This window comes from Myotis brandtii, unplaced genomic scaffold, assembly GCF_000412655.1.
Source record: "Myotis brandtii unplaced genomic scaffold, ASM41265v1 scaffold200, whole genome shotgun sequence".
In the NCBI taxonomy this organism is placed as follows: Eukaryota; Metazoa; Chordata; class Mammalia; order Chiroptera; family Vespertilionidae; genus Myotis; species Myotis brandtii.
The window spans coordinates 1,655,915-1,670,336 of NW_005357453.1; the positions used below are offsets into that span (position 1 = coordinate 1,655,915).

At 36.1% G+C, this 14,422-nt stretch overlaps 1 protein-coding gene across 1 annotated transcript in view; it reads left to right on the plus strand.

Annotated features, from left to right (window-relative positions):
• DCC (DCC netrin 1 receptor) overlaps window positions 1-14,422 on the plus strand; it is a 980,448-nt gene that overhangs the window by 890,187 nt on the left and 75,839 nt on the right. The window contains exons 21-22 of the mRNA XM_014538876.1: window positions 6,324-6,518; window positions 11,559-11,591. Coding sequence (XP_014394362.1) covers window positions 6,324-6,518; window positions 11,559-11,591 — 228 coding nt within the window. The remainder of the gene's footprint in view (window positions 1-6,323; window positions 6,519-11,558; window positions 11,592-14,422) is intronic.

The window sequence follows — 14,422 nt, forward strand, 5'->3', positions numbered from 1 at the left end:
CTATTTCCTTGTTTTCCTAAGTTCCTGCATCTGCACAGCAGTAGGACAGGGTGGTTATGAACTGAAAACCTGAGCTTCTGAGAGAGATGCCCAGGCAAGTGATTTAACCTCCCAGAGTCTGACTTTCTCATCTATAAAATAAGGGGATAGAACCTCTTTTGTAGAATCATTATAATAAAGTGCCTAGATAAGTCCCTGATGCCCAGTATGTACAGAAACAAATGAGCTATTATTATTCCAATTTGAAATCCACTCGAGGAAGAGGCTTTGCTAATGGGCTTTGCATGGAACCCGGTTCATCAATTTGTAAATATGTATACTTCAAAAAAGATTAAACAATCAAGAGGCAGATAGCAGGAGTCCCTGGCACCAGGGTGAGCCAAGAGATAGATCAAATCAAGGGTGCCTTGCCCCAGAGGAAGGATTAATGAAAATTTCATGATTAGACAGCTGTCACTGTACACATTCCAGAGCCCTCTAAAGGGAATAGGTGGGGGGTGGGGGTGTCAAAGATCTGGCCGGATTCATTCATTCAGAAGTTAAGCTGGTTATTAGCTCCGAGATGGAGTCCGCATTTCAAGTTAGAATCAAGCTAGGATATAAACTCAGGCTCCTACTCTTAATTATTATACTATGCTATACTTCAACTTCTTAGTATTCAACTGGTCCAAATTGTGATTTTCAATTGATTTATGATTTAATTTTTCTGAAGAAGGATTGGGCATGGTATTTTCCAAGTGATTTTAATACGGCTAGTTGTGAAACATTGATCTAAATACATGCAGCATCCAACATTATTTAAGATCAGAGATCAAGGTAGATAGAGGGAAGAGTTAGGTCTTCAGAGATTGTTTTCTTATTATTGGTATCTAATGGTGAAAGTTATACTTGCTTTTTCTGTGTCTCCAATTCCTGTTGCTTCAAATTCTCTTCTCTCTTTACTTTTGTAAAATTCACCTAACCATTTTTCTTCCCACTTCTAGGCTATAGCTTAGTCTTGCTAGCACATATTTCTTCCATCTGTTCCTTAAGCGTTGCTTCCAGAATTCAGATCTTTTTATTCTCTTTTTTTAAATTTCTTTATTGATTAAGGTATTACATATGTGTCCTTATCCCCCATTGCCCCCCACACACACCCCCACTCATGCCCCCACCCCCCTGATGTCTGTGTCCATTGATTAGGCTTATATGCATGCATACAAGTCCTTTGGTTGATCTCTCCCCCTTTCCCTCACCCTCCCCTACCTTCCCTCTGAGGTTGGATGGTCTGAACAATGCTTCTCTATATTCTCTTCGTTACTTTCTCTGCAAAAGTGTCTATATGATACCCAGAGCTTCAGTGAACACAATTGTCTCTTAAATTTCATATTAAAACCTCATAATGTATATTTCCATTTGTCTGTCTTATTGTATTCTATTCTCCAACCCCTCTTTCTCTACTTCTTTCTCTCTCTCTCTCTTTGTCTCTCACTCACCATAACCAACTAAATAATGCACTATTATATTCAGTAATTGGTTTTAAGACTATCCAGTAATGTGGACCCAGCTGGGCACTCACACTGAAATCATAATTTCCTGCAGTTTTTTATTACCATCATTTCCAAAGCCTCCACAGTTCACCTGGTTGCATAAGTTGGAAATTTAGTCATCTTGACTCCTTCTTTTTCATCTCCTCAACATGTAATCATGAAGTAAAATCAAATGCTTATAGTACACTGCTGAAAATTTTATAAGAACAGGTTTCAGATTTTGTCCAATGCCTTCTCCCTTATAACAATATCCTTAACACGTAGTAGGTAATGAATAAATATTTAGTCGGTAGAATAATCATTAAATTGCTATTAAATCTATTGCTTCGCTTGAGACCAACAGTTCAGCTCTTCCAAATATGACAACTTCCTTAAGATGTATTAATATTAAGAAAGAGAGAGAGAGAAAGGAAGGAAGGAAGACTAGCTGGAGCATTTACTATGTAGTTAGTATGTAGAAGGTAATTTAATAGAAATATCCCCACATATTGGGTTCTTAAAATGCATTATCTCATAGCAACTTCTTCTCAGATGATAAAATTGAGATGTACTCAGATTAAGCAAGTTGTTCAAGGTTACAAAGCCAGTCAGTGTTAGAGCTGTGACTTGAGGTCAGGTATCCCTGAATCCATTGCCTGTTATTTTTGACCAAAAAGGAGGAAGAAATGGGTCCTTCCATCCTTATGTATCTATTTATATACAAGATTAGCAGAATCATTTTTTTAAGCGGAAAAGCTCTGACTGGGTAGATCTTCTTGTTGGTAGGGGTCATCTTAGTCTTCCTTGTGATTCACAGTCTATCTGAGTCTTGGAGGGAAATCAGTAATGAGTGACAAGAAGTATGGAAGAGGACAGAAGAGAGGAGAGAGGTGGCATTAAACACTTCTACCCTTTGCTTCTGGAATTACAACTACCTATTTGTATAAGTAGGGTCAAACTAACAGATGTATGATGTTAAATTTTATATGTATTTAGACAAATGTTATTCCAATGTGGGAGTGCTCAGATGGGTTAGCAATCCCAGCTCTTACAACCCATGACTGGATATGAAACTTCATTATATAGCCGGCTGTGGTGGGTAAGAGACAAAAATGAAGTAGAAAAAAGTAAGAGAAAACAATAAAGAAAAACAGATACTTGGACACAGAGAAATGAATATAGATATACAGAAAGGTTGTGAGAAACCAATGAATTTGTTCCAACTTATGTGGTTATATGGAAATCTATAAGGTAAGACTTTCAATACTGGATTTAATATCCTCCGATCATACCAAACTCACATATTTAAACGAAATTGTTTGCTTTCTCTATGGCCAATTTTTACTTTTGAATAAAGTAATGTGTTTCTATTCCCCATATGAGTTCTCAAATTTACAAAAATAAAATTAAAAAATAGAGTTGCCTACCAGTATAAGGAAATTGCTCAAATACAGAATGAAATGGTCAGAACCTGATGCTTGCATCTTCAACCTTACTTGATTCTAGAATTGTCATTCTAAATGCTAAATTGAATACTTTTTACATAAAAAAGCATTGTGAAGGCGTATATTTTAATCTCATTTGATAAATAAAGAAAATTCAGGAAAAGTGTAGCTGACTGGGATGGAACACAATTCTTCAAACTTTCAGATGTGTTGTGCATTTAAAACAGCCCATGAAAACTTTAACAGTTTTATTAAATGTCATGAATGTAAAACTTATATGCTTTCTGGCTAATGGATTTCATTCAATAAGTGAGTTTCAATACTTAGTATGTAAAGATATTTTATTAGTTCTTTTGAATAATAAAATGTAATATAAGATATGGCTCCTGAACTAAAGAAATGTTTTTATTCTCTTGAAGAGATATGACATGCACATAATAAAAGCTAAAAAAAAACTATTACAAATATCAGGGTCTTATATTCAATAGATATAATTCTTTGGGGACAAGAATGGGGGATGCTCTGGCTCAAAGAATATCAGATTTTATTGATGTTGTTATGGGGGCTGAATTATAAATGAATGGATATTTGTGAGTCAGAAACAATTATTTTATCCAATGATACTTCATCATCCCTTTTGAATTATAATCTTCCAATTTTAATATTAACCAGAGAGAGGAGTCACACAACCTTTATAAGTTTTGAAGAATTCTTAACCTTGGCCTTTTACCTTCCCCTGAACTCTCTGCATCTTAAGACATTCATATCTGCAGTGTCAACATCTCAACAAATGCCACACATATACTAGTATACAGATCCCACATATCAACAAAAGAAGTGATTCCTCACCTTGCTTAAACACAGAGGTCATCTAGGGTCCCAATTGCTGGGGTTACATTTAACTTATTGTATTATCGATTACAATATCACCACAAACTTAGCACCTTAAAACAACACACATTCATTATCTCACTGTTTCTGTTGGTCAGGAATCCAAGCACAGCTTAACTGAGTACTCTGCTTCAGGGATTCATACAAGGCAGCAGTCAAGGTTTTAGACTAGACAGATGTCTCATCTGAAGCTTGACTGGGGAAAAGATTTGCTTCCAATTCCTGTGGTTGTTGGCAGGATTCAGTTTCTTACTGGCTGTTGATCAGAGCCAATCCTCAGTTCCTTGCCATGTGGTCCTCGCCATCTGGCAGCTTGTTCCATCAAAGCCAACATAGGAGAGTTTGCTAGCAAGACGGAAGTTAGAGTCTCATGTAACGCAATCATGGAAGTGATAGTTCATCATATTTGCTGTGTGTTATTGGTTATGCTCAGACAGAAAGGCTTACAAAAAAGTGTGACTACCAGGAGATGGGAGTCTTTGGGGGGCTAAGACTCTGTCTGCCACACCTATTAAATCAAAATGCCCTTTCTTGGGACCTATGTTTTGTAACTTATACCCAGTCACCAGGTAATTCTTATAATTAGGCAGATTTGGGAAACACTAAACTTGGTGAAAAGTGAAAGCTACAGCAAAAGAGATGTAGGTTTTTATCATTGATCTGAATTGAAGAGAAATGGATTTCTGGATCTTGGAATTTGCAACAATTCTTTTTTTTTTAAATATATTTTATTGATTTTTTTACAGAGAAGAAGGGAGAGGGAGAGTTAGAAACATCGATGAGAGAGAAACATCAATCAGCTGCCTCCTGTACACCCCCTTCTGGGGATGTGCCCGCAACCAAGGTACATGCCCTTGACCAGAATCGAACCCGGGACCCTTCAGTCTGCAGGCCGACACTCTATCCACTGAGCCAAACCTGTTAGGGCTTTGCAACAATTCTTAATCCTGCAGAATCACAAGGAAGACAGATCCAGTTCATTGTTTAGAACGCATCCCTCCAAACCCAAGCATCATTGAGGTTAAATATGGCATTAAGTGACAAATGATTAAAAATTATATAAATGTTCTTTTACTTTACTGAAGTGTGTGGCAAAGTCTACAAAAAATTTCTCACTATAGAGGAAGGTTTTATATGTTAGATGTAGCTTGAACTAGACCTTGGTGGATGGGTAGAATTTGGATGGAAAGAGTGAAGAATAAGTGGTAGGTGGGAACAAACATAGTATGGAGACCTCACTGCAGTCCACCGGGAGTAAGTGTGTGTGTTTTCATGTAGGTAGTGTGCATGGTTATTGGAGGAGGACAGTGAATCTGAGTCAAAGAACCTTATGATATAACCACAAAAGATCTATGTGTGAGGGTCCCCAATCCTAACAAGATAAGCAGGACTCAAAAGGAAGGAACCAGTCGATCAAAGACTGCTGTTTTTAAAAATATGATTTATAAAGAACATATTCAGTGTATAAAAATAGAACTACGGAGATTTGTGGCCTAGCTGATGTAGCCATCTGTGCAGAATTTTAACAGAAATGGAGGCTGGCACTATAGTCATAGACCAAAGACACCTATGATGAGCTATTGTACAGTTTCATCTGATAGTCTAATACAAAATTGTGAATTAATGTGTTTAAATAAAATCTAGTTTACATATTGGCTAAATATAATGTTAGAATATTAATATATTACAGGGTTTACTTGGGTGCATGTTAGATTATCACCACTGAGTACCCTAGTAGTATTCAAGTAACATCCCCTAACACAGAGGGCAAATGATACTATCAGATGATAGATTATTAACATTTGAGATAGTAACTAGATAACCTACAATTATCCAGAAATACATTGTCTTTTTTTCCCTAGGTGGGACGGACTAGGGGAAATAGTGTTGGATATTATCAGTAGAGGATATTATCCTAGCTTTTTTACCCCTAGCTTGGGTCGTTTTCAACTTTATCATCTGTGAAAGGAGGCAACAGTGCTTCTGCCAGCCTCACAGAGTTATTACGATAAACGTATATCACCGTTTCTTTTATAACACTTTAAACAAGCACGGCATGTTATGCTTTTCAGTGTATTTTTATTACTTAAGCATAAGCCACAATAAATACTCCTTGTTTTCATTATTGGAATATGGTAAAAATTATACAGAGTTGTTATCTATGTTTTACATTTTGTCATGCTTATATATTAGAATAAACCAATAATTAGAATTTGTAGGCAGCAGAATCTTCACATTTTTAAATGACATATATTTTTTTATTTCTATCTTATTCCATTTTCAGGTTCTGCACACTGAAGCAATTATTTATTTAATCCTTGCAATATGAAAAAAAATTATTACTTGCCAAACCCAAAACTGTAGTTTATAGATTGTGGATATATAATAATCATTGCAAATTACACTTGGGAAACATGGATGTTTGGAAGCAGTAGTAGAGCAGGCTACTAACAAAGCTTGCATTCATCTATTTATGCAGCTTACATCTTGTTTTATACCTTGGACAAGAACATACCAATTGATGACTGGGTTATGGAAACAATCAGTGGTGATCGTCTTACTCATCAGATCATGGATCTCAACCTTGACACTATGTATTACTTTCGAATTCAAGCACGAAATGTGAAAGGAGTGGGGCCCCTCTCGGATCCCATCCTCTTCAGGACTCTGAAAGGTTTGAATCATTTTTTGCTATTGCCTCTCTTTTTCTGTGGGATTGTTATGAATTCCCTTCTACCATCTCTGTTGGCAGCATGACTACATGGGTATTCAAATTGCATTAAAATGCAAATTAAAGCTACAGTGAGTTATTAACTCACGCCTATTAGAATGGCCATCATCAAAAACACAAGAGATAACAAATGCTGGCAATGATGTGGGGAAAAGGGAATCCTGTACATTGTTGGTGGGATTGTAAATTGGTGCAGCCACTATGGAAAACAGTATGGAGGTTTCTCAAAAATTGAAAATAAAAACATTATGTGATCCATCCAGTAATTCCACTTCTGGGAATATATTCAAAGAAAATAAAAACACTATCTAGATATCCTATTTACACCCCCATGTTCATAAGAGCATTATTTAAAATAGCCAAGACATGGAAACAAACTAAATGTCCATCAGTGGTTGAATGGATTAAGAAATTGTGGTATACATACACAATGGAATATTATTCAGCCACAAAGAAATAGGAATTCCTACAATTTGTGACAAAATGGATAGGTCTCGAAGGCATAATGCTAAGTGAAACAAATCAGACAGGTAAAAACAAATACTTTATTATTTCACTTACATGTGTAATCTAAAAACAGACAAGCAACCAAACAAAAACACACCAAACTCATAGAAAAGAGATCAGATTTTTTTTGTTATGAAAGTCAAGGGATAGGGAGAGAGTGAAATTGGAGGAAGGTAGTCAAAAGGTACAAACTTCCAGTTATAATATAAATAAGTACTAAGGATGTAATGTACAACATAATGACTTCAGTTAACATTGCTGTATAATATAGAGGAATTTTGTTGAGAGTCGATCCTAAGAGTTCTCATCACAAGAATTTTTTTTCATTTTTTATTTTATCTATATGAAATGATTTATTTAACTAAATCTTTTTTAAAATTTTTATTGTTGACACTATTTCCTCCCCTTTGCCCACCTCCACCCAGTCCCTACTCGCCCCCATGGCCTTCACCACACTGTTGTCTGTGTCCATGGGCATATGCATATATGTTAACTAAACTTTTTATGGTAATTATTTCACCATATATGTAAATAAGACCCTCATGCCGCCACACCTTAAACTTATACAGTGTTAAATGTCAATTATTTCTCAATGTAACTAGAAAACAATAAGAAAAATAAATAATTAATTAAAATGTATCTTTTACTTCTTAAGCCAGCATTTCTTAGGAAGACCTATTGTATCACTGCATTTTCTGCCTTCAGCAGAAGGCAGACATTTCAACTTGACATTTTTCACTGATAATCCTAGGAATTTTGTATTGATTTCATGTATGTTGGTTCCATTCGAAATATAATGAAACACTTTAGCCATTTTATGTAAGGGAACAAAAAAAAAAGTATTGGATTATGTGAATGGCATACTCTTGCCAAATGTAAATATCTTCTTTCAGGACCTATTGTCCTTGTACAGTAAAGGATATTTTGATATGGCAAGGTAGAAAACCTCAAACAAAATGAATGTGTTTATTTTAAAGAGGAAGGTCAGCAACAATGACAACAATTTGCAGAATGATTGGAAGAAAACCCACATGCTTGTAAGAATAAAAATGAGCACACAATTTAAGGATCGTTATGTGTTCAGCACTCAGGTTAAGGATAGAAAAATACTCAGGCCCAGAAATAGTAACTACCTCAAAATAATCTTCATACACATTTTTTAAAGCAGAGTATTGTTTTTCTGGAGGACAGAGGGCCTCTATTAATTCATTAATTGAAAATAATTTCAATGCTGTATAGCTGATATTTAAAGATCGATATTTAAGGAGTGATGTGTCTTGTTCTAAGGAAGGATTCTTGGCTCTTGGATCTGACCACATTATGCCTCTATCTCTGGCTGAAAACGTGATACTACGTGATGGCAAACAACTGAAAAATTAGAAACACGTGACTCACATTTTCACCCAGTCATTTGACATACTAAAGAAGAGTTTTAGAAAAAATTGTATAGTCTATTTCTCAATTCTCCTAGGGACGGTAGCCTAATAAACAGTGGCCTTTTGAATTCTGTGAGTGAGCTATTCAAAAGCTGGATTTGGTAATAGCACATCTGAAAGTTTGCCAGGAACACACAAGCAAGCATTCAGCCTGAGTCTGTGACGGTTCTTAATGACAGGTTAGAAGTTGGGAGGGAGACAGGAGGAAATGAGCTAATCTTTGTCTATCCAGGTTTTTAGGACTTCATGTCTAAATCAGGTTTCATTCCAAATGAGCAATTGACAGGAAACTGGTTATTCATTTTGAGGGAGCATGAAATGTAACTCGATAATGTTTCACAAACGCTTCATCTTTATCTGCGGACAAGTGCCAAATTAATTTCATGCTCACAACGTATGCCAACTGGAGATCTCAGAGAGGGTTTAAAAACGACTTAAAGCATCCAAATGTGTTAAGCAGCAGAATGATGAGTTATCACAGGATTTACAGGCCCACATGGATAATCATCCTGTGGATGGTGTAATGAACTCCCTGTCTCATTTGGTACTGTTTACCCTCAGTGTCCTCAACTCATCTATTAAATGATCTTCAGCATTAAGAAGGAATTCAGGAATTTGCTCTAAGTCATAATATTCCATAAGAATCATTTCTAATATCCTGATTGGAATGTTTAATATTGTCTACCCTAGGTATGTCATGCTCCATTAATAACCAGTTAAAAGTTTTTTTAAGCAGATCCTGCTCATATGTAGTACACTGAGTTTTAGATGTCTTGAGTGCACTTGAAGTTATATAGAAATATTTATATCTCCCATCTTTTTAAATAATTGATATTGCACATGCATGCATCTTACGTGTCACTTGGGATGACAAATGTTCTAAGGTAAATAAATTACTCATCGTAAGAGATTTGAAGCCACAGTGAACCCAATTTACACTAAAGACATAAAACCACGCTATTGCTCTCTGATTTAAGATTTTCATTTTCCAAAGCTGCTTCAAAACATAAGGCCACTGTTCATCAGAGTGTAACTTTGACAAATAGAAGGGTTTGCCTATTGTCCTGAAGCTGAGGAAACTCAAGATAGTCGACTGGGTAGCAGGCAAGTGCTTTGTTGTAATCATGCCCCGTAGGCAGGTGCCCTCAGGCTTATATTCAGTCTTTGTAAGATTGACATATTTTCTACTTGAGACTAGAGTTTTATCCCTTTTTGGTTTTAGGCACCGGCCAGAGAGGTACAGGAAGCTCAATTAGTAATCACTGGTTAATTAAAGAGACATTTATAATTAAAAATGGATTAAGTTATTATACCCTTTATGTACATGGTATAGGTGATATATCTGACTCTTTCCTTGAAAAGTTAATTGAAAGACTCTGAAACTTGATTCTTGACCACATAGGATTCTTCAAATAGCCACCTCCCTTCCCCAGACCCTCCCCATTACAATACCTACACGCTGTTGAACCCTTGGAGGATGAGGAAGAATCATGTTTATCTCTGCCTGTCACATGGTTGTTTCTTCCAGTGAAGTAAGCTTCTTCCCATTGGCCTGTCAATAGGGAGGCTGGATGGAGTAGACCAATGAGGATTTCTGTGGGGGACAGAGTCATCTCCGCAGCAGAATATGGTGTATTCTCAGGGATCCTTAATCATCATTCTGAAATGTGCACTTCTTCCATCCAAAATATAGAACTGAGAGCTCTGTACCACCATACAAAAAGAGCTTTGGTCTGCAAAGAATTTTGTGACAAAATCCATTATTTTCTTGACAAATGACAGAAGCCATTAAAAAGTCCAGGTACAAATTACAATACTTTTAAGCCATTATTTGCCCTTAATAAAAAGTAACTATTAGAATATATTTGGTCATTGTTGGGAAATACTCTTTAGTAGATAACCTTCCTTGAGTCATTCAAGGTTTCCCAAGTAATATTCAGCCCAGATTTGCTAACAATAAAGCAAATCCAGAAGATAAGAATAGAGATCAGATTGTCCACAATAACATTGATTTGTCACTTGCTAAAAATTGCTTAAACTACAGACAGCGCATGTATATAATTAAAGACAAAGGGAGAGATAAATCAAAATGAGATGAAATTTTTGTTTGTTTGTTTTATATCATTGCAAACAGTTCTCCCCTAAATATGTGATACTGTGTATGGTAGTTTCTCAAGCATGTCTGTTCTGGCTACCAGACATTTACCCTTCCTGGATTGTGTGGTCACATATGATCCTGGCATATCATTCCCCATTCTTAGGAAAACCAGCATGGCATTTCCTACAACATGATGCCCATCCTTAAAAGCTGCATTAAGGTTCTAGCCCTGAATATAAAGTACAGTTAATTCAGTTGCCTATCAAAAGCACTTGTCGTCAAAAACACCTTAATACTGTAATAAAATGTATTTTGAGGTGCCATTAGTCTTCAATGAGAAATGGGAGAGAAAGTCAAGACAAAAATTAAATTGTAATGATTTGATTAGAAATTATTAGATTAGATAGCCTGCCAAATTAAAAAATGTTAATCTTGAGAAGATACAAAGACATTTATAAAATTTGTATAAAGTTTGTAGAATTTTACCGTAATAAACACTTGTGTATAGCGTTTTTCAAAGACTCATTCAGAATTCAAAGTCTGCTTCTTATTAGGATACCTTTCCTAATTTACCCTTTTCATATGTCTACATATTAACCTAAAAGAAAGGGACCTAGAGAGCACTATGCTAAGCAAAATCACATGCATTTTTATGGTTATTGTGTTTTTAATTAGACTTGTATGATGATCATTCTGAGTTTATGGTTAGAACAACGTGACAAATAACATTTTTAAGAACACGTTTATACAACAAAAACATTTTCATTTTTCCTTCTAATTATTTAATAGAAATAAATACATTAACCTTAATTCCTTATTAATTTTATTTTCATAGGGCATTGGCCTTGATATAAGAACTTGCTAACAAAAACTGTTGACTTAAAATGTCAGCTTTCTTGCCGGGAACTGTCAAATCTAATAATATTTCTTTTCCCCCCGCAGTGGAGCACCCTGACAAAATGGCTAACGACCAAGGTATGGTGTGGCTCGCCCTGCCGCGTTCTCCCTCCTTGAATCAGTCCTGTCTGTCCGAGATGTCACTCACTGTGTTGTCTTCCTCTTTTCACCTGGGCCATACCCCTGACGAAGCCCACTCTGGGGTGATAATTAATCTTGTTAATGAAGTTCTGCTTGGATGGGGCTGGGGCTCTGATAGGGGAGATGTAAATTTTCTTGAGAGGAAATTGTTTTGTCTCTATTCTGAAGGACCAATTAAAATGTCAAGCTTCTTTGTAGGAAATAAATTTTTAGTCTCTGTGTGCACTTCTGAATAATTCACATTAAGTATAATTAAGCTCGGCATAATTTCCAAGCTGCTCTCGCACCCTTTCCTGTGCTCGGATTAAAGTTCTGCGGCTCCGTGGAGAAACACCATAAATCATGTGTGCTTGTCCTCTGCCACCAGCTTCCTGCAATTAATAAACACAAAGTGAGGTCAACTTTTTTAGGGCATCGCTGTTGTTCATTGCGAAGCCAGAGGGCTTTCATTCTTTGAATAGGACGCTGGGTGGACTTGGAGGATTGTATCCTCTTTCCACTCTTTTGCTAAAAGCTTGACTTGTGTAGAGAAACAGGGATGGTTTTACACAAAGGAAAATGGGGATAAATGAGAGTTATCCATCAACTCACAGGGAGATGTGAATTTGGGAATACCATGATTCGTAGAGTGAAAAATTAAGATTCCATTATTTTTTCACTACGAGTGATTAGTAGGATGTTAGAGGAGCAAAATAATATTTATGAGTTTTATTTTGGGGGGATGTTACATTTAAAGAAGGGAGAATTTGGAAATACCACTGGTTATAGTCTGTGTTCGTTATTTGTTGGTTCAGAGCCTATGACTTGTCTTCTGCTTTGGATAGCGACTGTCAGCACAACCTGCTTGCAAGCATCAGGTCTCAGAAAGTTCTGTCTTGTAGACTGGGGAACATATCCTTTTCAACAAGAATATTTTTTAAATTTTAAGCATCTGTGGTTGGTAAGGCTCACTACTAACAGAAGGTTGCCTACATGAGTGGTATTTTAGTTAATGATCCTATATTCAGGTTCAGCTCTGGTCCTTATACCTTGCCTCTGCTGAGGAGAACGTGGTGAGGGTCCCACACAGGGAGGAAGAGCGGTGATGCAGTGCACAGAAATGCCCACCCAGGGTTAGTTGGCATTCCCATTCATCACCTAGCTGCACCTGCTTGCTCCCACTTAAAAGATATTTTCCTAAGATTAATATCTACTAAATAGTAATATTTGTAAAACTCCAAAGGATGAGTAATTAGCAGTTAGCATATATTTGCTTAGGTAAAGTAAATAGTAGTGCTGGCCAAATCCATTGCTGGAATAATTTATTAACAGAAGTGGGGATTTTTATTTGTTATAAAATAATTAAAACAATCTCTCATAGCTTTTTAAACGTAAATGGATTTGAAACTTCTACAGGCATATATCCTAATTTTTGAAATTATATTTAGAGAGAGAGAAAAATGTTTAAAGTAACTGAACCAGATGAAATGCTACATTCGTAGCCTCTTGGGCGATGGAGTACTCAAGCTTCTCTATAAATGGATTTCCAGTTGTCTCCCGCTTCCTTTTCATTGTCTCTCAATTCCTTTCAATTGTTTTTGCTGTTATTTTTTTCAATTAACTCTTTTTTCATATTATTTTAAGCTACCAAAATATATTCTGTAAATGGATTTTTTTTTAAAAGAAAAGAGAATAAATTATTCCCCAGTTGCTGTATCACACACCCCCTATGTATTTTACTCAGATTTTCAAATTGACAGTGAAATCAGGTCAATTATCAGGAACAAAGGAATTCCCCAGGATGCTTGCCAGTGACTGAGTCTGTTAATATAGTCCAGCAGTTGTTCTTTTTCTTCATCTAACATTACTTAGGAAGATTCTGTCACTTATCATATACTATGTGGGACCTTATTCAATCACAGCTGGTATACAGTTGGTCAAATTGATAGGATCTAAATTTTATGTCAAACTCAAATCACTTGTAATTTGATATTATTGGACTGATGTTATATAATTTAGTGGTGATTAGAAATATCTTTACATTCTTACAAAGAAGGCATATAAAATAGTATATAAAGAGCTATTTCTAAACAAAATTAGTCTTCTAGGTTGATGACCAAGTGCGTGAAAAATAACCCAGTATAAAGATCCCCCTAAGGCCCTGATTGGTTTGGCTCAGTGGATAAAGCATTGGCCTGCGGACTGAAGGTCCCTGAGTTCAATTCCGTTCAAGGGCATGTACCTTGGTTGTGGGCACATCCCCAGTAGGGGTTGTGCAGGAGGCAGCTGATCGATGTTTCTCTCTCATTGATGTTTCTAACTCTCTATCCCTCTTCCTTCCTCTCTGTAAAAAAAATCAATAAAGTATATTTAAAAAAAAGATTTATTAGTTTAAAAAAAAAAAGATCCCCCTAAGATTGAAGAAAACAGTAGGAAAGAAACTGTCTCAGCACATAGCAAATCAGTCAATATGCTTTACTGTGCTTGCTGGTAGACCAATTTGCCCCTTCCCACAGCGAAATGGTCCCATTTCATGTTACATTATGACAGGTGCTGAATTTCTGTGGAGAGAAAATTCCCTCAGAAAAAAAAAATGAGCACCCTGGGTCAAAGTTAACTCAGTCAGGATGAACCCTAAATATACTTGATCTTATATGAGAGAAAATGAGAATTGTTTGAATGATTTTAAAATAGTATCTTTGTAGGCTCTTGTCACAATAACTTTTTCTTGTATTCGAAAATCTGCCTGAAGAACATTACTGTGAAAAGGAAAAGTCAGTTATATTCGA